Source organism: Coffea arabica, chromosome 11e (assembly GCF_036785885.1).
Source record: "Coffea arabica cultivar ET-39 chromosome 11e, Coffea Arabica ET-39 HiFi, whole genome shotgun sequence".
NCBI lineage: Eukaryota > Viridiplantae > Streptophyta > Magnoliopsida > Gentianales > Rubiaceae > Coffea > Coffea arabica.
The window spans coordinates 22,051,626-22,079,124 of record NC_092331.1 but is presented as its reverse complement, the minus strand read 5'-3'; the positions used below and the strand labels follow the sequence as shown (position 1 = coordinate 22,079,124).

The following is a 27,499-nucleotide window of genomic DNA, read 5'->3' as shown; positions in this document are numbered from 1 at the left end:
AAGATTTGGAGTTCAAAGTTGGGGACTGTGTTTTTCTTAAGGTCACACCATTACGAAGCGTCATGGCGGGTAAAGGAAAGAAACTTCAACCAAGGTTCGTCGGACTTTTCAAAATTCTCCAGAGAATTGGGAAAGTAGCATATCGACTTGAACTACCATCAAGTCTGTCCAGGATTCACGACATCTTCCATGTCTTGATATTTAAGAAATATTATCCCAACCCGACCCACATTTTACAATCGGAGGAGATTGAGATAGATGAGTCACTCACCTATGAGGAGAAACCTGTGCAGTTGCTTGACCGAAAGGTTAAGGAGCTTAGAAACAAGCAAATTCCTTTGGTGAAGATTTTGTGGAAAAATCACGGAGTAAAAGAGGCTACCTGGGAAGTGGAAGAAGAGATGCAAAGGAAATATCCTGAGCTATTTGTGGACCAAGGTAAGAAATTTCGAGGACGAAATTCTTTTAAGGGGGAGAGAGTGTGAGAACCCAAAAAATTTTCTTATTTTCTAGGCTTTATTTTATTTATTTGCACGCATTTTCTATATTTGAAAAATTTTCTAGATAATTTTTATGAGTGAATATAGTTTTAAAGTCATTTTTCTAGTATAACTTAGTTCATGAGAAATTAGGAGTGTATACCGGACGTGGTGTGACAGTCCCACCTTCCCCTAAGGCGTACCAAAGAGGTTAGCGGACCGCCTGCCCAGCTCTCGCCAGGACTATTAAGACGGTTATACACAACTCAAAACGTGCCGGAATACAGTAGCGCGCTTAAACAAAGCAAAATCACGAAATTGAAAATCGAAACGGAAAGTGAATAGTGCCTGTCACGTCACAATCCGACCAGGACCCAATCGAATACAAGTAAGTTCATATAATCCTTGAAATGGACATATACAAACCAAACATACCACATGAACATGGGTACACGCTTTTATAAACCACATTCGTAATTTTACAAATTAAAAAGAAACATTTGAATCCAAGTATAATTAGGGTTTCCAACCATTGAGGAGTTATACAAAATATCTAAACTAGTTCAACTCATACTTCAAAATCACAGTTCCAAAAGTGGTTCCCTGTAAGGAAAACAAGGATAACGGAACGGGGTAAGCTAGAAGCTCAATGAGGGACCAAAAGTATTACAGTGAAAATCATGAGAAAACACTTTTAAGCCACATATATACATCAAGTAAGAGAAATAAACGAACACTACAATTTAAAGGATACAGGTGGCCCTCAGGAGCCAAATCCCCGTTGAAATACTTGATCCAGCCTCGTTGACTCTCCGTCAACGTTTAATAATACACTCATGTCCGTAGACCCCTCTTACGTCAAAATCCCGTTCACCAAACATCGCCCTTACCGGGCCCGAACGCCGAACAGGAACAGTAATGGTAATACTCGAGTATACCGAAATCAAGAGTCTCAATACCCAAAGATTCCCCAAGAACAGGTACCCATGGATTGTCATTTCTAAACGATCTCATAACAAGCGCAAGTAACAAGTTCAAGTACATAACAAGTACAAGTAATAGATTCTAGTTCATTCAGTACAGGCAAGAGAACGAGTGTGATAAAGTACACCCTCATCTCATTCAGAATAACAGAGTTCCTAGTTATTCATGTCACACATTTCAAGTATAGATGAACCAATTAAACAACAATGCAGGGGAGTGGTACACTCACCTATTAAGGTGAAATAACGTCTAGAATATCTTTCCGGGTAACACTCTCAATCACCGATGAACCCTAAGGTTAATCAAGAGAAAATATTACAGCTCCTCCAGCAAAAGCTAGGTGAATCGAAGACAATTCAAATACCACTAGTACAAAGTATAAATATGATTTTGGAAGTGAAAAGAGTACATTTAAACCAAAGGATATGAGTAAAATATTTGGAAAACTTATGCTCGCTCGTAAAACTTTGAAATATCCATTTGAGTCGAAGAAATGAAGAAAACGTATTTCTATTAGTCGTAAATTTCATTTTTTCCAAGTGTACAAGTTGCGGCCAGAGTCGACCTTATAAGCTTCGATAAAAGAGGATGCAAATATCCTAGATGGTTCATATGGTATTCGCTCTCAAATCGTTACCAAACCCTCGAGTGTAAATTTGGGCAGCACGCCCTTTGTATTTACCTATTTTCCAGCCACTTATGGCTTCATTATTTTCCTCAATCAATTCCAAAGTCATACACAATATAAATTCATCACAACAGCCGTTCAATAGGCTCAAAGTCATTCAAGTACAAGATTTAGCTAGGAAAATGACCGGAAATGAACTTTAAGCTAAGAAACCAAAAAGGCAGATTCACCGCTACTTAGCATATTGGACATAACTGAAACTACGCTTATTGGATTGAAGTGTAAGTTATACCATTTCGAAGCTAAGATAGAGGGCTATAACTTTGATGAAGACTACTTCGTCCAGTTCTCACCCTAACTAGGTCAAATTTATCAAAACAACCCCAGATTTTCCAGTTCGAAGCTCACTGTGAAATTCAACTAGCAGTCCTGATTCATTCAATCATATCTCCGCACACACAACTCCGATTCAGGTAATTCCAAAGCCATTTGAAAGATAAGATACAAAAATATAATTCTTAAGAAGACATTGACAACCAATTCGGTAATATTCCTGGTCAAACTAACCACTTACAGAGGCTGATTATCATTTTTGACAGAAGCAGGGGTAATTTTGTCATTTCACAAGATACCCTACTCCGATTGAGATGAAATTTTGAAGACAGCTAGTTAACATCATTTTCTACAACTTTCATGTTTTAACCTAAGGCTAATTTTGCCTTTATAATGGCTAAAATGAACCGGGCAGAACAGGGTCAGTGGAAACCCTAAAATCGAAAATCCCTCTAAAATCTGGAAATTTCCACAATAAACCACAATAATCACATAGAGGCTCCAAATTACTTCATATAAGACTATCAATCCATAGCTAACCACAAGATACTATATAAAACAGAAAATTCCTCAATAAATAGGAAAATTTGCACAACTCAACCATAAGTCATGAAATAATCCACAAACTAACATATTCAACCTCTATAAGCCTCCAATTCCACATTATTAAGGATAAAAGAGAATTTCCTTGATAACTTACCTTTGCAACTCCAAGAAACAAGATTGCTAGAGCTTGTTCTTCACAAATGACTCCACCAAAGGCCTTAAACTAACTTATCAACTCACTTTTGTGGAGGAATTTGGAATTTAAACGGTAGGTTTTCAAGATTCAAGTAAAAAAGGAAGGAAAATTGAAGAAGCTTTTCTCTCTTCTTGTCTCCAAGGTGCACGGCTAAGAGGGAGGAAATAAAGATGATTTTTGGTCAAAAATTATTTTAGTAAAGGTGAAGAAGACTAGTCAAAAGTCCACCATCCAATGAAAATGCAACATGTGGCGTTTTTAAGATTATCTCAATTCTTTGTCTTGCAATACTTAATTAAATAGCTAACCTCTAATTAGCTCACAATACCATGTAATATAATTCCTGTATACAACTTCTCCCAATTAACCATAGTTACCACACTTATCGCACTAGCGGGTCCCACATCCACTGTACACCACCCTTAACACAGAAAATAACTTATATGGGAAAAATAATTTAAAAATCATATGTTCTCATAAAAATTCCCAAAATATTCATATAAGAAAGAAAATATGGAATTTAGGCACAAAAGACTAAAATAAATGCCTAGAAAATAAGAAAATGTTCGGGTTCTCACACGTGGGACCCGCTAGTGCGATAAGTGTGATAAATTCGGCCAATTAGGTTAAGTTTTGTATACCGGGATTAAATTACTAGGTGTTAAGAGGTAATTAGAGGTTACCTAGATGGATTAACATTAAAGAGACAAAAGGATAACTTTAAGCCTACAAGGTGCTAAGTATCACTTTTTAATTCAAACTTGACTTTGACCACTATTCACTAACTTTACTAAATACCAAAAATTGACCAAAAATCATCTTCATCCTTGTGGCCGAGCTCCATAGAGAGAAAAGAAAGGAAAGCCTTCAACTTGTTTCTCCATTTTTTACACCAATCTTGTGATCCAACCATAGAACTTCAACTTTACTCCGTAAAAATCCTTGGTTAAGTATTATTATAGAAGGTGGTGGAGTTGTTTTGGAAGAAAGAAACCTAAGCTACTACCTTTCTTGAGGTATCAAGGTATGGTGTGTACAAATTCATAGTTTGTTCTTAATAATGGTTTATTAGTGGCTTTTGTGGCTAAATATGTTGATTTGTAGTAGGTTTGATGTTTGGAAGTGGAGTTTTGATGGATTTTTGATTTATTATTGATTTTTCTGTTTTTATATAGTAATTATTGTTTAGTCATGGAGTGATGGTTTGTTATAGTGTAAAATGGAGTTGGTATATGTTGGATATGATTGGTTGCGGAAAATTTCTGGTTTGGTGCGGAAATTCCAGTTTAGGGTTTCAACTAATCCTGTTCTGCCCGGTTCTATTCGGCCATGATGGAGGCCGAATCGGCCTTAGGGTAAAACATGAAAGTTGTAGGAACTGATGTTTTATAGCTTCCTGTAAAATTTGAGCCCAATCCAAGCAATGTAGAATGTGAAAAAAAAAATACCCATGACTGCCATAGGTAAAGTTTGGTGGACAGTGTTGACATTTCACCGCATCTGTTCACCCTGATCCGTACTGAATTAGCATTTGGCCAAAACATGGAAGTTGTAGTGCTATGTCTTAGCTTTCCAACGGCCCTGAAAAATCCTCAATTGGACTTTGGTAGCCTGAGTTGTTGTCGTTTAAGCATCGTGCGGTTAACTAGTCTGATCGTGAAACTCTGGTTCTGTAATTTGAAATTTTGATCTAGTTACACTACGAACTGGACTGAGTGATCTTCATCAAAATTGTAGCCCTTTATCTTAGCTTCTAAGTGGTATAAATTTCACACCAATTCGATAAGCGTAGCTTCGGTTGTGTACGATACGCTAAGCGACGTCAAACCTGTCTTTTGTTTTAGGGCTTAAACTTCATTTCCGGACTTTTTCCTAGCTTGATTTTGTACCTATACGACATTGAGCCTATTGAACGGCTATTGAAATGAGATTATTTTATGAGTGACTTTGGGGTTGTCTAAACCTTTAGCACCAAGTGTTCCTTATTTTTACTGTCAAGTTCTTTTGGCTTTGCATTAGTAGTATGTGGATTAGGTTTATGACTCGTGTTCGAGTCTCATTGTGTTTTCTTGAATGTTTTAGGGCGTGCTGGTGACCCAAGGCGCTCGTTGGGCGGAAATTTGTGAAATCTCTTTGTTTGATTGGTGAGTGTACTACTCACATGATTGTTACTTCATGGCTTTGTTATACTTGAAATCTATGATTGAAATGTTTTTGTTTACTGATGATATTGGTTGAGACGAGGGTGTACTTTATCACTCTCGTACTCTATGGCTTATGTGACTGGTTACTGTATCAATTGAATTTCTCTTGAATGTACTTGAACTGGTGTCGTTGGACGTGTATCCAACGACCTTTACTGTTAACTCTGAGTTCAACCCCATTGGTGGTCAATTGAATCGAGCCAGCAAGGGCATCGTCGAGGAAATTGATAAGCCATGGGGACTATTTTGTGGAATCATTGGGTATGAGACTCTTGATTCCGGTATACTCGAGTATTACCATTTCTGAACTGGTTGGAGTTCAGTCCCAGTAAGGGGTATGTGAGGTGGACCAAAATTTGAGAAAAGTGGAGTCTACGGTATTGGTTACTCTGTATCCATTGACGGAGCGTCAATGAGGTGAGATCAAGTATGGCAAAAGTGGAAAAGGCTCTTGAGAGCCGTCCGTATCCTTTTCTCTCATTTATTGTGTGGTGTTAGTTGTGCTCACTTGATGAACGTATTTGAATTGTGTATCCTTGTGATTATGTACTCCTTGAATGCCTGAGTCCTGGTATCTCATTGGGCGAATGCTCACTCCGTTAAATTTTGTTGTCCTTACAGGGAACAACCTTTTGGAGACTATGATGTTTTGAGGCACGAGTTGAGCTAGTTTTAATATATTCTTTTGTAAAGCTCCTCGATGGTTGGAAAAACCCAAAATGTACTTTGATCCAAATATTTTCCTTTTGATTTATAAATTACAAACGTATGTGTATAAAACCGTTTAACCATGTTCATGTATCATATTTGGTTGGAAATGTTCATTCTCTAGAGTTATATAACGTTATCTATATTCGATTGGGTTCTAGCTGGATGGTGACGTGGCAGTCACTATTCATTTGCGGTTCCGATTTTTTTTTTTTTTTCGGATTTCCGTTTTGCGATTTTGAATCATGTAAGCGCGCTATTTTATTCCAGAATGTTTTAAATTTTGTATAACTGTCTTAGTAGTCCAGGCGAGAGTTGGGCAGGCAGTCCGCTAACCCCTTTGGTACGCCTTAGGGGAAAGTGGGGCTGTCACAATTACATACCCCAGCGCCGGGCCAGCTCTTCTTTTATATAAGGCGATACTACTCAAGTATGTCAAGCGAGATCTCTCCAATAGACCACGCTTATACACTTTTCCCATGGCTCACCAAGCTTCTCGACCAAACCCATGCCGGCTCGAGTTGCAAGGTCGGCTGATGAGATTTAGGCATCCCCGTTATTATCACTGAGAGTCGAGGAGATTCACTCCAATCGACTTATGCAATCATAGCATAAATAATCACTGAAACACTTCACTTAAATATTCACTTCACGTAATTCACTTTAAGTAATTCAAATACATTTCACTTAAATATTCACTTCACGTAATTCACTTTAAGTAATTCAAATACACTTCACTTAAATGAAAACGAGTGCGCTACAGTACACACTCGACCCGGCATTTCAAAATACCCAATCACTAATAACAATTAAGCATGTAACACTTATTCACACACTTGACACTCACCAATCAAAAACAAGGAAGTAGTGCCCAATTGAGGGTTTAGGCGTCCACTGTGAGATCTTCTTGAAGGTTCCCTTGAGTGCCTGAGCAAATAATAATTTACAATCACGCACTATCACTTATAAACCCCTAGTTAACAAGGGAGATTGTACACTTGTACAATCTAAAAAATATCATGAAAGAGAGCCTTAATTACTCGAAAATCGAGACTCAAAAGTGGGGTTTAATAATGCAAGGAAAAACTGTTTTCCCTCAAGAAATCAATTCTAAAACGGTCATTCAATATCGAAGGGTAGTGAAGAGTTTCTAAAAACTCAATTCCCTTCAAGTTCAAAAATTTCAGTTTTAAGGAGTAATCTTTGAAAAATCATATCTTACACTTTGTAGGTCCAAAATTGGAAAACTTGGCACCGTTGGAAACTAGTTTGAAAGTACTAAAAGTTCCTAAAACACACTTTTCCAGGATTCTAAATGGAAAACACTCAAATTTCAGCTTAAATTGGCTGATTCGCAATACAAGGCAGTTTAGATCTTGGTTTTTGGCAAACTTTGGAAATTCGGTAAAATTCACAGAAAGTGAACTAGCCTCTGAAATTCACAGAACTATTAGAGTTCCAATCAAAGTTTTAAACACAATAAACAGAACTAGAATCGGAGTTTTGAGCGTCAAGATATAGCAGCTCAAAGTTAGCTAAAAATAAGGACTAATTGAACATTTTCCAGATTTGGAAGAACAATTTTGGCACATCATTTGTATATCGAAATGATTTTAGAATGACACCAAAATTGATACAATAAAACTTCCATATGAGGGCTATTCCTCTATCAAATTTTATTTGAAAATTCGTATGGGAAGGTAGTTAACAAAACTGCCAAAGTTTAAGGAATTTCTAAGGCAAATCTGTTTTCTTGCTTCCATTTTCTTTTTCAAACATTTTGCCCAATGAAATCAACTCAAATATGGCTCATTTGTGAAACCAAGGTCCAAGAAACATCTAATATACATTTGGTAGGTGATTGACATCAGAATTTTCAAAACAACAAGTCCCAAGTCAAGCTAGGCCATTCGGCTAGCCAAAATTAGGGGTTTCCAGATTTGGTACAGTTTGGTAATTAGACCGCATCTCACTCAATTCAACTTGAAATTGAGCATGGTTGGTGGCTTTGGAAACTACATTCAATTTCTACATTTCATCAGAAGGAGTCATTTTGAAATTCAGTTTGCAAATAAGAGAAAATGGAGCCACAATTTGCAGCTTCTACAATTTTCTCGGTTGCACTGACAGAACAGGGCAGCCGACTTTGATCAGTCACTACAGATGACTCACATCGAATTAGAAGGTACATGATACACTGTTAGAAAACTACGGATGTCTAGTTTCAAATTCCGTAAACAGTACTTGATTCCAACATCTGAGCAGAGAGTTATGATCATTCAAAGATGCTTTGTCCAGACCACCTGAACACAGTTTTCCAGATTTCTAAAATTTCGAAATTCCAACTTTTACTCAACCAATTCACATGATTTTTGGTGGAAACTTTCCACATATCCTATACAACATATCTAAATCAGTTTCAAGGTCATTTGAGCAATAAAAATTTGAATCAAACCTTCGAGAAAAACAGGGCAGATTCGGTCAGATTTTCCCCATGCAATCCCTTCGGTTTTCCTCCCACTTCCAACAAATCTCATCTTGTTTATCACATAATTAATACAAACAACACTTATCATCATCATATCAGTCCTATATAATCAAGGTGGGATTTCATAGAGCCCACTCTAACCATTTAAATCCAAACAACAACAATAACAATGAAGCTACAAGCTTCCTAGCAAAGATTAACCCACTAAAGCCAAGGTTAGATAGTTGGATGATTACTACCTCTTAGATGATGAAAAACCAGAAATTTTGGTCACCAAAAGCTCCAAGAAACTCGGCTGGAAGGCCTCCTCCTCCAAGCCAAGGTGAATCTCCAAGTAGTTAGAAGTTGAATGGTGTTTTTGGGGCAAGATTGGAGCAAGAATGGTGCAAGGTGAAGTTGGGTTTTCTCCTTCTTCTTCCTTGTGTGTTTCGGCCAGGCTAAGAGTGAGGAGAGAGAGAGAAATCTGGTGAATGAAGCTTCTCTTGGAAGCTCAAAGACTTGGGGCCAAAGTTTTGTCCAAATTTCAACTACAAATAGTGTCGCGCACGAGCGTTTCGTGTCCATTTTCTCTCGGGTTTGCTTCACTTGTGCACTAAACCTCTAATGTACTTCCTTTAACATTATAATTATTCACTCTTAGTAGTCTAGAATAAATTTCTTAAATCTCCATTTAACCATTCCGGCTCGATATACGCAAACTTCCGATTTGCGCGCGTTAAAGCGAAACCTGAATGAAATTCTTGTAATGATAATATAAGTAACTAATATTAGGGTAATTAACCATAAAAATAGTTATCTTAGAAATAAAAACATGAATCCTCATACAAGTCTAGTATTAATTCCTCAAATCCCCAATTAGTTTGTACTGGCGCGACTTTCGGGAATCTTTCGACGCGCGTACGGTATAAGCTTAATTTTTACTCACTTATATCTAATCTCTCAATTAACTTTTTTTAGTCTACTATTGATCATTCTTAATTCTCTAAAATTATTGCACTCTCGAATCGAATTTTACCTCGAAAAGCATGTACTCGTTATTCCTCACTAAACGAGTCTTCGAAAAATAAATTTTTCTGATGAAACGTTTTAAAACATAAGGGAGACATTATTCTATACAAATGGACTTAAAATGGTTGAAATAAATTATTCGGAGAAAACAGGTGAATGAGTAATTAAATAAGCCAATAAATTACAATAAAAATAAGAGAATTTTCTGGTCCTCACAACATGTGCCTAGTTATTGTCTTAAAAATAGTGGTCTCAAGATATATTAAGAAATCTGCAATTATGAGGGTTCATGTTATGTTTAAATAGTGGGGCTTTAAAATTTTCCAGTTTGTCTTCTACTTTTATGTTATAAGAAAGTACATTGACATCTTTCTTCCTATTCATTCCTAGTCAAATGTTTTTTAACCCTTGTAGACCTCGTGCAAATTGATGTAAAACTATCAGCATTTTATCAGATAAATGCTACATTACTTTTTGTGGAGAATGTTGCATAGTCTATTATTCTATATTCTTTACTCAAAATTATGTCTAGTCTAAGGGAAGAGATTGAAAAAAAAAAAGGAATAATCACATGACTGTTTCCATGTATATATCAAAATGAAAAAAATATCTAATTATCTCCTCAGCTCATGAATCAGAAAATATACATTGGAGTATGATATTTGTCATGCTCGGTGTTTCTTAACCTGTTTTGGGCAGTGTAGATTGGTAATCAAGAAGAAGTGGGGCTTAATGTGATGGTACTTGAAATACCTTTATGGTACTTTTGCAAAAGCAAAAATCCAATGAGTTTCTGTAAACAGTTGTTAGTAATTTATCATCCATTAGAAACAAATTGAGATGCATATATATATATATATATATATATATATTACCTATGAGATGCATATACATCCATAAAAATTAGTAGTAGCGTACTGTTACTGATACCCAGTAGCAAGGCTATTGGCTACTGAAGCGGCAATGATGAAAAATAATGTGACTTCACTTGATGTGAGCAAATATATGCGTATATTATTTGGCGATTATAAATGGATGAGCAATTTTCTCTCCAAAAGATTGGTTCAATATATTTGAATCATTAAGAGAGTTATTTGAAAAAAAAAAATATCAAGAATATCATATCTTTACTATTTTATTTGTGTAAAGAAAAAAATCTCTAGATTGACTCAAAGATATGATATACATCGAGGGGGATAAGACAAAAGTCCAATATATGTTAAAATTTACCTATGAGGATACAACCACTTAGGGACCAGAGATCCCAAAACTAGATTGAAGACAAACAAAACATAGAATGGTTTGATTGATTAATATGTACTACTTTTATTATATTGTCTATCCCTATGGTGTAAGTGCATTTGTGATCCTATGATGATATATGAGGTTGCGATTTTTAATTCCTTAATAAGTTCTGTAGTGCTTATGGGTGGGATCAACTCATGGGAGCATTTTGGATAGATTCACCTATATAAATGTGGTCATGGGAGCATCCTAAATAGATTCACCCAATTCTCTAGAACACTCATAAAAATCTAGATAAAGCACGAGGTCATAAATGTGTTGGCTTATAAAACCTGCTTTAGAACATTGAAAGGTTCATATGTGTGATACGATTCCACGTGCCCTGAAGTAGTCATCGTTTAAAGGCCAAGTTAACTTTGACTCTAGTACAGGAATTACTGAACACTAAGTGAAAGTGTAAAGGCATTGTCACCTTCATTATGCATGAACTTTTAATCTTTGCCCTATTAAATGTTGAGTATTGAGTGTTATAATTTTTTATTAAAATAAGTAGAAAAGTCACATGTTTATTTTGAATTCAAACACAATAAATTACAAATTCTTTAATGAATTTTCAGCTACAAATTCAATCATTCAAAAGGGTAACTTATATCTTTAAAACAAGATTTTTGTCTCAAATTGTGTACCCTACAAATTCAATCATTCAAAATTCTTTTACTGAATTTTTATCATCATACAATGAATCTAGTTTTTTTTTTTAATTTGTAGCTGAAAATATGAGATGTTAATTCTTCTTAATGTTGGTATTTTAATACTCTTAATTTCTCAACCTATAAATAGAGGTTTCTATCAAGCATGTCTTACACATATTTTGCTATTTCTGGACAATCTTCTACTTTTCTTTCCTTCACTACTATTGGAGTTTATAGGGTAAAGAAGGGTGTTATATGAGGTTTTTGTCCTACTCCAACAGTGTGATTGGAGTAGACTACAATGAGATAAGCTGGGCTATTGTATCTTGGAGGAGACATGCTGAAACTTACTATACCGGAAGATACTCTATAGGGGCACGAATCGTTTTAAAAAGAGCGACCTACTCTATGTGTCAACCTACACCTACAAATTATTTGCCTTTTTTAATGCAATATTTTGAGGTAACATATTTTTGTTAATTTCTTTGTTAAATTTGATTAGAGAAATTATTGTTATTTATATGATTATTTTGGCCCAGGACCAATAGGTCTACTCTAATTTGATAGAAGGAAATACCTAGCTTCATGCTCCTCTTATGGCTATTTATGGTATTTGAAGTTGCATACCATATGTTTGATTAATTGCTCCATAGACCATTAGACAGATTTAAGGCACAAACGAGACTTGAGTTGTATTATTAGATTATCCTTAATCAATTTATCTTTCCACAAATGTAGTCTGGAAACATGATTGAAATCATAATTCAAGGTTGATATTGGATACAAATTCAATTCAGACATGTTGGTTAGCTTTAGCAATAGATTTGTCCATGCTCTAAATTATTGCTGATTTGTCTTTGTTGTCAATCAGTTTGACTTGGATCTTGTTTCGGCTAAATGTTGTCCTTTTTTTTAAATATCTTTCTCCATGTGCCTACTCAAACTACATGCTTATGTTTTATGCATCTTAGCCAAAACTCACAATGTTTGCTATTAGGAGTGGATTGAAGTGTATTGTTCTCAGACTAGCATATTTCTCTTTAAGGGGAAGCCATCGAGTGATTTATTTTGGTCTAACATGGTATGAGAAACTCATAGCCACATGAATGTGTTTATTCCTTACCTCACTGAATTTTCTCAATGGATAATTTTAGAAACCTCTCAAGAGATTTGTGACAATCACTTAGGACCCTTAAACTTTAAAAAGTTTCACTCACCTCTCCGATTTTTAACCTTTTGTAACATTGTCAACCTATTTCAAAATATATAATTAAAGAACTCATTTGTTGGAATGGAGAATATATTTTTATTCCAATATTGCCCTTTTCCTGTGAACTATTTTGTTTTCACAACAAATCTTGTTAATTCCAATTTTCCATCGAAGTCATTTTCCTAGAAAATCACTTCCTTCTCCATAATTTTCCAGCGCTTGGTTATTTAGTGAAAATATTTTCCAAATTCCTTTTTTCATAATTTTTTGATGTTTGGTTTGTCAACAAAAATATTTTCTGACTTCCTTTTTTAGTGTTTGTTGATATGTTGCAAATGTTTTCCTATTCTCAAAACATTCATCTGATTACAAGTTATTTTTAGTTTCTATTCATTATAATCATATTCTCATTTTTATAAAATATTTATTCAAATTACACCATGAATCCTTAAATGGAATTATTAATGATACTGATGAATTCGCTTTTGATCTCCCTTTTTTTAAAAAAAAAATCATAAAGGGGTGAAAAGTCTCTTTTATCAAATTGGATGCCGTGACATTTTCTCTATTGTCTCAGAACAGTGATATTAGAAAAAATTAGGTAACCACTATACCAGAGGCAACATTTTTCATGAAATACACAAATAGTAAAACTAATCAACTAGGCACCTATTATTGTTATGTATTGGAAATTGAGCAGCATATATATAATCGCTTGTTATTATACTTCCAACTCTAAAGTAAGAGCAACTCAAAAATAGCTCTTCTCATAATCCGTTGATACTGTTGCAGAGACAATTATAGAAACATGGAAAGTATTTCATTCGACACCCCAATCTTTCTTGAACCTCTCGAGAGAAATCAAACGAATTTTTTGACTCTTCACCATAAATGCTTTTCCCAGCTTCTCATTTTGCACCAAATGATCAAATACGAAGTCTAGAAATTCTTCGCTATAACCTTCTATTTTCATAACCTCATTATGTAGTTGGTTTATATCAAGCTTGTTTGCACTAATTTTGTTCAAAGTAGCCGCCACTTCTCCAAGTTGTTGAGGCATCCTTTCAATGTCTTCATTGCTGCGATTTTTTTTTACGATATTGTTTGGTTCTCGATGATGTTGCTCTCACTTTTGAGGGTTTTACACTAGTTACATCCTTTTACACCTTTTCTCTACACTTGTTTTAGGAACAAATGGAGTTTCCAAATTCACATCAACAAATGATTTTGCAAAAAACCTAGTCACCAGATCTTTCCCAACCACAACAGTCGTTTCATCATACAATTTGAAGCATTCACTATGCATGTATAACAATGTTAGAAAATTTTCAAATCAAACAAATCAAAAGCACAAATAGATGTTTCGAGTTCACCACAACCACTTTGCATGGGTCAACAAAATAGAGTAACGTGGTTCTTGAAGTGCAGATATAAGCTTAGATTGAAGAATGAAATTAATCTTCTGAAAGTTCAAATGTGAGAACCCATAAAAACCCTAATCTTTTCCGAGGGTTTTATTTCCTTTAATGGCATGTTTTCTGCGTTTTCTGGCTTAGGAAATTTTCCTGATAAATTTTTATGAGTAATTATAGTTTTTAGATGATTTTTCTAGCATTGGGTAGTTTTTGAAGAATTAAGAATATATATTGGACGTGGGACCCACTAGTGCGAAAAGTTCGGAAAAATTCGGCCAATTAGGTTAAATTCCGGATACTGTGTAAAATTTATCGGGTGTTAAGAGATAAGTAGAGTGTGTGAAATGATTGATGTGAGAGAGAAAAGAAAGGATAGGAATGCATTAATGAGGTGCCAAGTGTCATGGTATCATTGGATAGGATTTAAGAGTTACTATTCCAATTTTTGACTTTTTTGACCAAAAGGTTAAATATCTTAAAAATTGCTCAAAATTCACTCATTTTTACTCCTCCATGGCCGGCTCTCTTAAGCTCAAGAAGGAAGAGAATTGCTTCAAATTTCAAGCTTCCATTTAGCTCAATCTTCCAAACCAATTGCATCAACTAGTTTCTACTCCATAAAAGCTTTCCATTAGGTGCTAGTGAGTTGCTTAGTGAAGTTTTTTGGAGGAGCTAAGGTGGTCTACCACTTCCTCTCTCTTGTTTACTTGGTAAGTAGTGATTGACTATCCTCTTACACCTAATGATGTTGAATTTATGCCTAATGGTGGCTATTGTGTTAGAAATTGTGGTTTATTTCTTGGTTTGAAGTGATTTGGTTAAGTTTTTATTTTTTTGAGGAATTTTCTGGTTTTATGTGATCTTGATGGTGTGGTTGTTTTTGATGGTTGGTAATAAGGGGCTATGGCTCTAGTAGGTGCATATGATAGGAAATTGCAATCAATTTTGGGTTTGGATTGAAATGAGAAAAGTTAGGGTTGATAACCCCCAATTCTGTCCGGTTTTGGATCATAGGGTTAGAGGCCGAATTGGACTTTTCTCAAAACATGAAAGTTGTAGGTATTTATGAGTTTGAAGTGCCTGAAAAATTTCAGGGAATTTGGAGTAGTGTAGAGTGAGTTATGCCGTTTTTACTGTTGCTGTTCTGGGTGATCAGAATGTGCGAACTGTGATTGTAATCGTCTGTTTTGACTGGAATTGGTTTGGATTTTGTTGTTGGTATCTTCTGATGAAATGTAGCTGGATGTCTTAGCTGTCATATGCCTTTGGAATAAATGAATTTGGACCTGTATAGACTGAATTGGACTGATTACAGTTTTGTGTGATTTGGGAACCTGCAATTACGGTTCTGGGTTGGTTTTCTGCATTTTTGACCTAGTTCTGCTAGGATTTGGACTGAGTGGCCTTATACATTGTTGTATCCCTGTCTCTTAGCTTCGAGATGGTGGGTCTTACGCCCTCATCCGATGAGCGTAGCGCATTTTGTGCCATTACCGCATTTGGAACCCAAAACCTGTTTTTGTTGTTGGGACAAATGAGTTCCATTTCTTGATTTACTGGTTTGCTTATATACTTATATATGCATATGAAACCCTATTGGGGTTGTGTTGGGCTTGGCTTTGTGACTCGTTATCGAGTCTCAGTGCATTTGTTTACGTGTTCTAGGGCGTGACGGTGGTTCACGACATTCTCCTGACGGAAGTGCATGATATAGCACTGAATTGATTGGTGAGTATACTACTCACTTAAATGTTACAATGTGGCTTTGGTATATGTGAATTTGATGCCTTGACGGCTAATATGGCTATTGAAAATGATTGAGGTGAGGGTGTACTTGACCGCCCTCACCCCCTTGTGATTCCATTCAGGACTGTTTACCGTTTTACTGAAATACTGCACTTGCTATATGAGATATTGAATTCCATTCATGGAAAACTGATTTGGTGTCGTTTGGACGAATGTCCAACGGCCTTACTATATTACTGAGCTCAACCCCGTAGGTAGTCAATTGGATCGAGCCGGCGAGGGCTTGGTCGTGAATATTGATGTGCCACGGGGACTGTACTGGGGAATCTTGTAGTAATGAGACTCTTGGTTCCGGTATACTCGAGTATTACCAAAATGACTGATTGGAGTGCGGGCCCGGTTGGGGTATGTTTGGTGGAAGGAATGGAGTGAAGTGAGGTCTACGGTCGGGTATTCTTAAACATTGACGGAGGGTCAATGAGATTGGATCAAGAATGTAAGCGTGGAAATGGGCTCTTGAGAGCCATCCGTATCCTTTTACCGACTTGTTTTAATTCTTAATTGTGTACTCGAAATGAAAGATTATGCTTATATGATCCTTGTGCTTATGTGGTAGTAACTCCCTGGGCTTAAGCTCATTCCGTTCCATTTGTTTTCCTTACAGGAAAATGACCACTTTTGGAAAGGTTATACTTGTTGGTTGTCAAGTTGAGCTCATGTAAATGCATCTTTTGGATAGCTCTTCGAATGAAACCCTAATGTGTATTGGGTTCACTTTCTTTTGATTGGCAAACCGAACATGTATATTCGTAGTGAATGATTTTTGATATGCCGTTTTGGCTTGAAAATGTTACATTTCAATGTGTGTATGTTTGGTTGATATTTGGTTGAATTTTGGATCAACTCGTATTTCAAACGGCGAAAGAAAAATTTTGGCTACTCTCGGCCTAGTATCTGGATTCTGACGTGTCCAGCACTATTCATCTTCGGCTTCGAATTTCATTTTTATTTATTTTGTGATTTTGACATATTTGCGCACGTTGGTTTGTTCCGGAACGTAATAGATCGACGTAAACTGATCCGTTAGTCCTGGCGAGAGCTGGGCAGGCAGTCCGCTAACCCCTTTGGTTCGCCTTAGGGGAAAGTGGGGCTGTTACATCTAAGCATAGCCAATACAGCCCAATAGAACACTATTTGAATTCATAAAATTGGAGCCATGAACAATCTACTTTGCACCTCTGGCATCAACATATCATATAGCCTTAAATTTTAGAAAACTACCTAAGGGAAAAAACAGAAAGATCGTGAGAAAACTATTTATACACTTGAAAGCATAGAACTGCAACTGTTAAAGTTCTTGTACATGGACTCAACCATTTGCCTAAATGTGTCCAAATCTGACAACACTATAGTCGATTTAAACAATCAAATAAAAAGCTTTGGTTGATTTTGGGCAATAAACACCAATATAGAAAGCAATCCAAATTATGTTGTTCAAATAAAATTCTTGCAAAATGCAGATCTTACAACCCTCCTTTCTAGGTTTAGTGCAAAAATCCAAAAGAACAAGAAGTCCTAATTTGACATTTCGAACTCCATTATCAGATTCTCTTGATTGAATTCACAAGAATAAGAAGTATACTAGATACATTGATTAAAAAATCCAAACAGCAAACAACCAATAGCAAGCTTACAAACATTGAAGAATGTAACTAAATGACTATGTAAGGCACATATCAACCTTGTAGTGGGTAGAGATATGATACAATTTAGAGACATCTATACAACATGCTTTAAGAAAAATAAAAATCTTATATAGACAAAAGATGTAAATACATTAAATTACCTAAACATAGGCATGATACACACTAGGACTAGCAGTTCTTAGATGATTTTTGACATGTTCTGCCGAGCACATAACCCCAAAATTATCTTTCACAGCATCTACCACACATGTAAATGAACTTAATTTAAAACTATTGTTATGCCTTTTCCTGAGTTTCACCTCATCGGCAAGAATCTCAAGCATCAAACGCTCCATAGGTCTTGACCACCTAAACTGTTTCTCTCCCTTCTTACCCATCTTCAAAAAATTAATTAATTTCAATAGCCATCACCAATAAAACAAACTTAAAAATCCTATCACCACCAATGCACCAAAAAAAAACTACCATGCAATTTAATCAAAATGATAATAGAATCTATCTACCAAAAATTGACTAAATACATGTTATCAACTCTACAATTGAAAGAACAAACCAATGCCTGATGCACAACTCATAATAAGAAAGGCAGGTAGGCTATCTCATATCATAACTACCAGCAAACTAATAGTCAAAAAACACCTAAATGAAACAACTAGTGAAGTTAGGAGAACTAAAGCATAGAATACCACACTAACAACAAGTGAAGTTAGGAGAACATAAGTCTTTTTGCTGTTTTATCCCAAAAACGAATAAGAGCTAGAGAGATAAACTATAGCATAATCAATTTCAATGGCCATTAGTAATAAAACAAACTTACAAATCAAGGAACAAATTGGATATTAAGGAATTCATAAAAGGAAGTTTTCTAAAATATATCCAAAATTAAAAGCACACTTTAACACAAAAAAAATTCTATTTACAACTCGTCTTAACTGATTCAAGAAACTAAACATTTGGAGAGACAAAAAAGAAAGAAACTACAACCACTATCTAGATTATCTATTTTGTCTTCTTCATATGTAATCTGCATACGTAGCATGTCCAATTGCATCCCTTTTTCTTGGCATTCTCTATTTTTTGCTTGCCCCTCATTTTGTGTTTTATAAGTCTGTGTGCAAGATACTTGTTTAATCAGATCATTTGGAGTTTCAGATTGTTGCCCTTGAATGACCTCTTCCATGAGTATGTCATTTGGAGCTATACCCATAATGTAATTGTGTATGATACAACATGCCAAAACCACATCTACTTGGGTTTTAAAATCTCAAAATGGATCATTATCAACAACCTTAAAACATCCAAGCCTTTTTTGATGGTTGTTGGCAATGAGGAGTAACGAAGATTGAAAAGCTTTTTTTCATTTTGTAAGGGATTATCATCATACTCCTTTAGGTGATATCGAACTCCAGAATAAGGAGGAATGAACCCGTTGTGAATACCATATCCAGCATATACAAGATAGTATTTGTCTAAAATTGAAATAAAAAGTTATTTTTGCCTAATCTAACGGTGTTTTGCATAATTATATGACTCACATAAATTAAACAATTACCTTGGGGTACATGTAGACCCCTTGGTCTTGTAAGAGCATCTTCAAGAACACGAGAGTTGTGTGCCAATCCTTTCCAATCAGCAAGCATGTATTAAAACTTGAGGTCGAAAGAAATAGTAGCTAACACATTTTGAGTCGGGTAACTCTTGAGACCTCGAAATATTCCTTGAAGTCCAAAGGGTACATTTGCAACAACATTTGTCCCATCTATAGCCCTACACAGTCCTATTTTATGATTTAAACTAGATATAAAATAGTTTCTATTATCTGAGTTAATTAATTTTTACACAAAGAACTAAACTTACAGCAAAGCAAGTGTAGTATCTTTGACTATTACGAATCTCTCATGGAGTTGCACCATTTGGCAATTGTATTAAATCTAGATATAGTTTCAATATGGCATCAAGTACAATGGAAAAATAGCAGTGCATGGTTTCAATTGACCTATACAACTGTCCCCCAACCACTTGAAACCTCAAATTATAGCCAACCATTTGTAGAAACATTAACAATTGCTCTCTTACTGACATATGAATAGTAGGCTGTAACAATCCTCTAATCATGAGAGCATTTAGTAATTGGAAAAATGTATTTTGGTCCATTCTAATTTGGTCTATGCAATAGGAACTACTTCCATACAACATGCTATCCATGTAATCCTCCCTAGCCCGCTTTCTATTAACATAAGGTGGTTTAGGTATAACAACTGGAGTTTCGTAGGCTTCAAGAGCTACGTATCCTGCTGCTAAGACTGAAGTGACAACACCAATTACAATAGCATTCTCATCATTGTGACGACCCTACCTCCCCCTAAGGCGTACCAAAGGGTTCGGCGGACCGCCTGCCCAGCTCTCGCCAGGACTCACTCACTAGCTCACGCGAATCACGTACATACACATCCACCATGAACCATAAATAACATTCCCAATTCAAGCTTATAACATACAAGGATAGGAATCAGGATACAAAGTCTCGATACTCAAACTAGTGCAAAACGTATACAATCCAAGTACAAAATGTTTCATTCGAAGAATAGCGCGAGTACAGGCCCAAAAGTCCAAGTTCAAAAACAAAAGGCTACACTAGTCTTTTCAAGTCTCACGCCTCGCTCGTACCCCTGTAAGGAAAACAAAACTAACGGGGTGAGCCAAAGCTCAGTGAAGTTCCCAAATATCAAATTGGTCAACAAATCAAGTGATAACAAAGTAATAGTGAAATAGCGAGCAAACAAGTCCAATCAGGAAAATAGTACTTCAGATAGCCAAGTAATATCAGGTTCACTTTCACATGTAAGGATACAGTAACCCATATCACGGCTCCATTCCAGCTTGGTCAAGTGGTAGTTGACACTCCGCCAACTTTCAAGTTATAACAAGTCCAAAATAAACTCCACTACACGCCAATCTCCGTCCACCGATCAACCCCCTTTCCCGGGCCCGCACGCCACACGAAACATGGGTGGTAATACTCGAGTATACCGTTTAGTCGAGGAGATAACACTCCACTCGACATTACAAGTGACCCAGGGTTCGTTATCTAATCGACCAGGCCCTTGCCGGCTCGACTCGATTAACTAGCCACAGGGTTTCTGGAATTCCAGGCAAGACATATCCCAAGTACATGTAGAGCAAGTCAAGTATAATTACTAGCAAGAACAAGTCATATTAGGGCAAGTGCGGTAAAGTACACCCTCGCCCTATCATTCATTTTCATGTAATCATACAAGTCAAGTAAGGAACACATGTATCAAGTACAATCGGATATTTGGAAGCACTCACCAAAATATAGTGCTTCAAGTATTCACGTTCAATTATACTCCAGGCTTGGAGTCCAGATCTGCGATAAAAATTCAGTTTGAGAACTTTGAAACACGAGTAGGATTCGAAACTTAAACGTCCCGTTCATTAAGAATCGACCAATTGAAATTCATTTGAAAGACACTCGTGAAACACTTGCTCGCTTTTCAAATCGTAAGGTTTTATAGCATAGATGCTTGGAAATAACACTTGAGTTGAAAGTACAAGGAAATACAAGTTTACATTGACCATTATGTCTTTTCCTCAAGGGTACAAGTTCGGCCAAGTCCTAACGTATAACCCTCGAAACAAAGTAGCAAAGGTTCTCGCTAGTTCAAGTGATAATCACTTAACCTTTACTCAAATTGCAAATATAGTTTTCTAGTCCTCGAACGTAAATTCGGGCAGCATGCCCTTTGTGTTTACCTAATTTTCCAGCCATTTAGGCTTCATTATTTTTCCTCAGCCACAACCCAAAGTCACACATATCATAATTCAAGTCAAAAGCCGTACCATAGGCTCATCATATCATAAGAATAAGAATCACAATAATAACAAGTGCAGAAATACAATCTAGTAAAAGACAGATTCGATGTGTGGATGCGGAAATAACACATCCGAGGCTACGCTTATCGGATTAAGGCGCAACTTATGCCGTTTCGAAGCTAAGACACAGGGCTACAATGTTCATGAAGATCACTTAGTCCAGTTTCTAATGCAACTTAGTCAAATCCTCAAATTACAGAACCAAAATCTAACTAGTCGGCTACTTAACTGCTCTGCACTGGAATGGTCATATCTCAGGTTACAAAGGTCCGATTAAGGTGTTCTTAGAGGCGTTTAAAAGCTAAGTCAGAATACTAAAACTTTCATGTTTTGGAAAAAAGCTAAATCAGTACGGATACTAGTGAATAAACGTGATAAACTGGATAAACTGGCCAAACGGAGTACTGGGAAAAACCTTAAAACAGTAAGGGTATTTTGGTCTTTTCACGACCTACGTTCCTCCGATTGATCTGAAATTTTGTAGGCTCCTATAAAATACCATTCTATACAACCTTTATGTTTTACCCTAAGGCTAATTCGGCCTCTAACATGCAGTAACAAAACCGGGCAGAAAGGAAGAAAAATTTTCCAGAAATCTGGAATTTTCAGTTTTCAATGCAACCTTCCTCAATTTCTTACTTCTAACACTACCAAAACCCCTTATATAACCTTAATTTCAAAATATATACATCACACATCAAATTGGCAGCAAGTCCTCAAACCCTAGTTCATAATATCAAAAGGGGAAAACCTCCCAAAACATGATAGCATCCATGATTCCACCACAAATTTGAGTTACTAAGCTAATTTAAACAAGATTGACAGTAAGAATTAGAGAGATCATCTTCCTTACCTTGATTAGTGTCCACCAAGTGTATCCCTAGCTTCCCTTTCCAAAATCTCACCAATACTTCACTAACTAAACACTCAAAGGTGAGTTTAATCGGTTTATTTCCTTTGTTTTCTCACTTTGTAGCTAGAAATCAAGAGGTAGGATGGTGTTTCTTCTTGCTCTCTCTCTCACTCTTTGGGTCGGCCAAGCAGCAGAAATAAGGGGAAGAAGATGCAAAATTTGGAGTTAAATAGAAAGTCCTTGTCTTGGTCAAGAAACCTTTAGGTGGCGACACTTGTCGCCACCACCACCTTTCATTTTTTTCTCTTTCTTTCTTGCATTTCTAGCCTTAGAATTCGGTCAAACCTAGCTGAACATGAGAGGATATTTTGCTCAAGTTTCAATAAGCTTGTACGGTAAGAAAGTGGTGGTCAAGTGGTGCGTTCAATCGGTAGTGCGCGGGACCCGCCGGTTCGCGCCGTTTTTCTTAAAAACACACGTATTAGGGTTTTTACTTCCCATTCACTAACCTTATATCATTGCTACTAATCACATATTATTTCTCACTTAAAAGTCACTTTTAATCTCCAAATTTAATCCTTACTCTGTACCGAAAATTCATCCGGCGAAAAATCGCGAAAACCCTAATTTTGCTCCGATCTTGAAACCCAAAAGTAAAACCCTACTTTCTAGGTTTATTTGCACTTATTGTGGAAAGATTGGGTGGTAGGGCTTTAATAAATAATAATTTCCAAATAAAAGGAAATTTTTAAGAAAAACGTGAGGGTTTTACAATTTCAGTGATTAAATTTTCAGTGATTAAAATTCGGGTTTCTAGTCTTTTAAAACAAAATAAGGTTTTAAATCAAATCCAAAGAAATACACTTTAGTATCTTCTTTACAAACAACCTCCCAATATTCGGGGTGTCACAATCATCATCACTACAAGGATCTATCTATGAAAAGTTAATATAATTATTAATTGATTGCATGCATATAATCATTAACTACTGGGATCTATTTATGAAAAGTTAATATAATTATCTCGTCATCATCACCACTGGGATCTATCTATGAAAAGTTAATATAATTATTAATTGATTGCATGCATATAATCATGGCTTGATTAAGGTTTTGGGGTTCCACCATTTTGACCGTGTTTTTTATTTCTTCTTTCAACCCACTCATGAGGGATGACATATAATAAGAATAAAAAATAGGGTGTAAAGATGGCATTACCAAAGCTTAAGGCTCAAATTTCTCCTAGTAATTAGGTACTGAACCAGTTTGAGTGATTTTGGAGAATTCTTCAGTAACTTCCTTTGGTGATCTATCACCAAAACATTTGCAGATTTGCAGACAAAACTCATTCCAGGGGATATACTTTCTACCTATGAAATTCCCTAGGAACCATATATCAGCTCTTCTCATCAGGTATAGCTTTGCCATGGCTGTCTTTTGCTCCTCTTTAGCATCATGCGTATGGAAATATCTTCCACCTTTCTTTACCCATTCCCTTGGATTGTCATCATCAAATGTTGGGAAATCAATCTCAAATAGCCTAGAATTGAGTTTCATATCATTTCTCCCCATATTTTCCTTTCCATGATCTTCTTTCGTAGCTCCTGAAACCACCAAATCATCTTGTCCAGAGTTACTTCCACCTTTTACCCTTACTCATTTAGATCAAAGTCACATTTTTTGCAAACGTATTCATCAGAGAATCATATTTTGCTTTTAGATTTTTCAAAGATTTTTCTATGCTCTTCTGTTTGCTCTCAATCCCTTTGATTGCCTGATCTACCCTTCACTTCTCTAACTACTCCTCTCATAACATTACCTAGATCAAGCATATCTCTCACGATTGAATTCTCACAATGTTGGTCATTAAATTCTCAACAATTTTAGTCATTTTTTCTCTTTTCTTGTAGCTAGCTCTAATACCACTATAATGGTAATCAGGCTTACCAAACAGGAATTTGGCCCCTAAATTCAATCAAATTAATGAAATGGTAATAAATTACAAGCATAAGTTGATTTTGTGAGGACTTGTGACAATTATTTTATATTTTATCTTATTTCTTTGAATACGTTTTCTTTTACTTTACTTTATTTGCATTAATTTCTTACATACTTTCATAAGTGAGTCAAGATTTTTATTATTTTTCTTTTATAAGTTAGTGCATGTTAAGTTCGTAGTGCTTTATGAAAGTGGGACCCACTAATGAGGTGTGTGCGATAAATTTGAAAGATTAGGAGGAGCTTTTGCAAAGGGATGTTGTTTTATAAGGTGTTAAGAGATAATTAAAAGTTGACTAGATATTTTAGTGCTTGGAAGACAATTAGATAAGGATTAGCTGTTGATTTGCCATTTGTCACAAAACCATGAAAACTTGACTTTGACCAAGACTTCTTGTAGTTTTTATCTTGCAATTTTCACCAAAAATTCTTCCATTTTTCTTCCTTGGCCAAACTAAAGAGAGACAAAAAGAGAGGAGAAAACTCCAATTTCTACTTGATTTCTTGCTTGATTCCTTGAAAAATCCATCCTAAAACCCTAATCCAATCCGTAGGAAGTTGTATCAAGGAAGGAGAGAAAGCTTGTGTGGAGTGATCTGTGAAAAAGAAAGCTCTTGTTTGCATTTCTCCTTAGGGTTTGAAGGTATTCATGTCAAGAAACTACCTTTTCTCTTTCATCTTGAACTTCAATGGATTTATGTCTTGATTATTGTAGGATTCATGGAAAATTTCATAGTTTTGTGAAGTAGTTCGAAATTTCCAACTTTGATTGAGAAATTCCAGCAAATGCTAATTTCAGGTTTGCTTTGTCCTTTTAGTCTTGCCATGAGGATTTTCTAGTTTTTGTATGCACTTTTCGCTTCACTATAGAAATTTCTAGTTTTTGTTTGTAAATTCCAGTTTAAGGTTCAATTTTTCAGTTTTGGTATGGTTGTATATGAGCTAGGTATATGTCCAATTTGGCTAGCTTTGTGGCCTAGAACAAGTACTTGTGATCGTGATTAAGGTTGATTTGCCATGAAGTTAAAATTTTAATTTGGAGGAGAAACTTAAGGAAATTAGGGGCGATGCTACTGGTTTTGTTTTGTTTTTTTTTCTTTCTTATAATGTAAGCAAGTAAGAGTGAGGGTAGAGGTGTGATTTTTGGTCTATTTGGACTTAGGTTGCTTATGGTTGCCTGAATCCACCTTGGTTGTGACGCATAAGCTGAATTTTTGTCAAAAACTATGTATGATACAAAAAAGAAAGTAATGGTTGCTTCAAGCACGTTTTATAGTTGCAATTGTCAGACTTTAAACTCCAGCTTGGTCATTTTTCTTCCAAAAGTCGTGTGTATATTTTATGTATGTTTTGCTGAGTTTCATGAGTTATAAATACATAATTTTTCCCTTTAGTTACTTATGTTTATTGGGTTCAAATGTTTTCCTTTCACTCAAAAACTATACTTGAATCATTGCCCTAGTAAATATTTAGATTTTTCCTTGGTTCACCTAAGCTTTGGATGATTGGACCATAATATCTTTTATCTTGATTGCTTTTAGGGTTTGTTGCTGAACGAGAATAACCCGGAGACGAACGTTTAACATTGCTCTACTTTGAACTAGTGAGTGTGTCACCTGTATGACTTGTTGCTTAAGTGAACTATTATGTAACTGAAAGTTATGATTGTTTGATTGTGACTTTGCTTTACCCTTGGCTGGACGGGTATGCACCTTATCACACTCGACCCGACTTGATTGTTGATTGTTCTACTACTGAATTAGAATCTATTACTTGTGCTTGAATTGAATGTTGTTTGGAACATACTATCCAACAACCGCACTGTCAACTTGGGCCCAAACCTCATTGGTTAATTAATCGAATCGAGCCGATAAGGGTTTGGTCGAAGTAGATTGACAGGCCATGGGAAAACTGTTACTAATTCACTGAGTTCTAGTTTTATTCCAAAATTTGGTATACTCTGGTATTACCTTCGTTGTTTGGTGTTCAGGCCCGGTAAGAGGAATGAATGGTGGATGGAAATTGGTGTAAAACAGTGAACTATGGACAATGTTTCTGCTTCTCTAAATATTGACGGAATGTCAATAGGTTTGGATCAAGCTACTGTGACTGGGAATTTAGCTCCCGAGAGCTAATTGTATCCTTTTCCCAGAATCACTCTATGTTAATTGTGGTGTTCGTCTATCTCTTTAAATTGGTACTCATGTTTGATAACTTAATGACTGATCTATGTGATTTTATTTTCTCATTTTATTTATGACTGCATGACCCTATGGTAGCTCATTAAGCGAAAGCTCATTCAATTATCCTTGTTTCTCTTTTAGAGGCAATGGCTTGGGTTGGTGATTTTGGGAAGAATTTGAGCTAGTACTAGACCTTAGGCATTTTGTTTAAGCTCTTCTGTATTAGTAAACCTCATATGTATTTGTGTAAGATTTAATACTTTGACTTGTACTCTAAGCTTGAATCGTTAGTGACTCTATTGTATATAGTACTGGGTTGTGATGTTTTGAAGTTGTGTTATTCGTTTTAGTGCCCACTGGAAATATTTGGGTTAGTGAGTCCTGATGAGAGTTGGACAAGCAGTCCGCTAGCCCTTAGGGTACAACCTAGGGGAAGGTGAGATTGTCACAGATTTCATTAATTATTTGAATTTATAGTGATAATAGAGTAATACGGAAGCAACAAGAGAAGAAATCTTGAAGGAAGCATGGAGGAAAGGAAACAAAGGAATAAGCTTAGATGAGCAAATCTAATTCTCTGATTAACTGATCAAATTATAAATGAATGCAAAAATTGTCCTCACAGGCTCAAAATAGTTGTTCTATTAACTATTAAAGCTACTACTAGCAAAGGGACACTTGGACAAAAAGACAAAGACCAAATCTTCTAGATACTAACTATTTAATTGTAGAAACTAATGGATGTGAATCAGGATGGGGAGTAGTACTGAAAAGTAAACCTCATAGTATAGTAATGAAAATGAAGAAAAAATTTGTAGATATACTAGTGAAAAATTTAAAGAAAAGAATTTGCTTAGCAGTATAGATCAAGAAATTTTAGTTGTAGTATATGGCCTAAGTCGCTTTAGATTATTCTTGATAAGTAGACAAGAAATATTAGTTAGGACAGATTGTGAAGCAATACTAAAATTTTATCATAATAA

General features: G+C 35.8%; 1 protein-coding gene across 1 annotated transcript; it reads left to right on the top strand.

Annotated features, from left to right (window-relative positions):
• Positions 1-62: 62 nt before the first annotated feature.
• On the top strand, positions 63-26,468 carry LOC113718170 (uncharacterized). The gene is made up of 2 exons (XM_027243090.2): positions 63-438; positions 26,422-26,468. Exons 1-2 carry the CDS (start codon positions 63-65, stop codon positions 26,466-26,468), a joined length of 423 nt encoding a protein of 140 aa, XP_027098891.1.
• Positions 26,469-27,499: the final 1,031 nt, after the last annotated feature.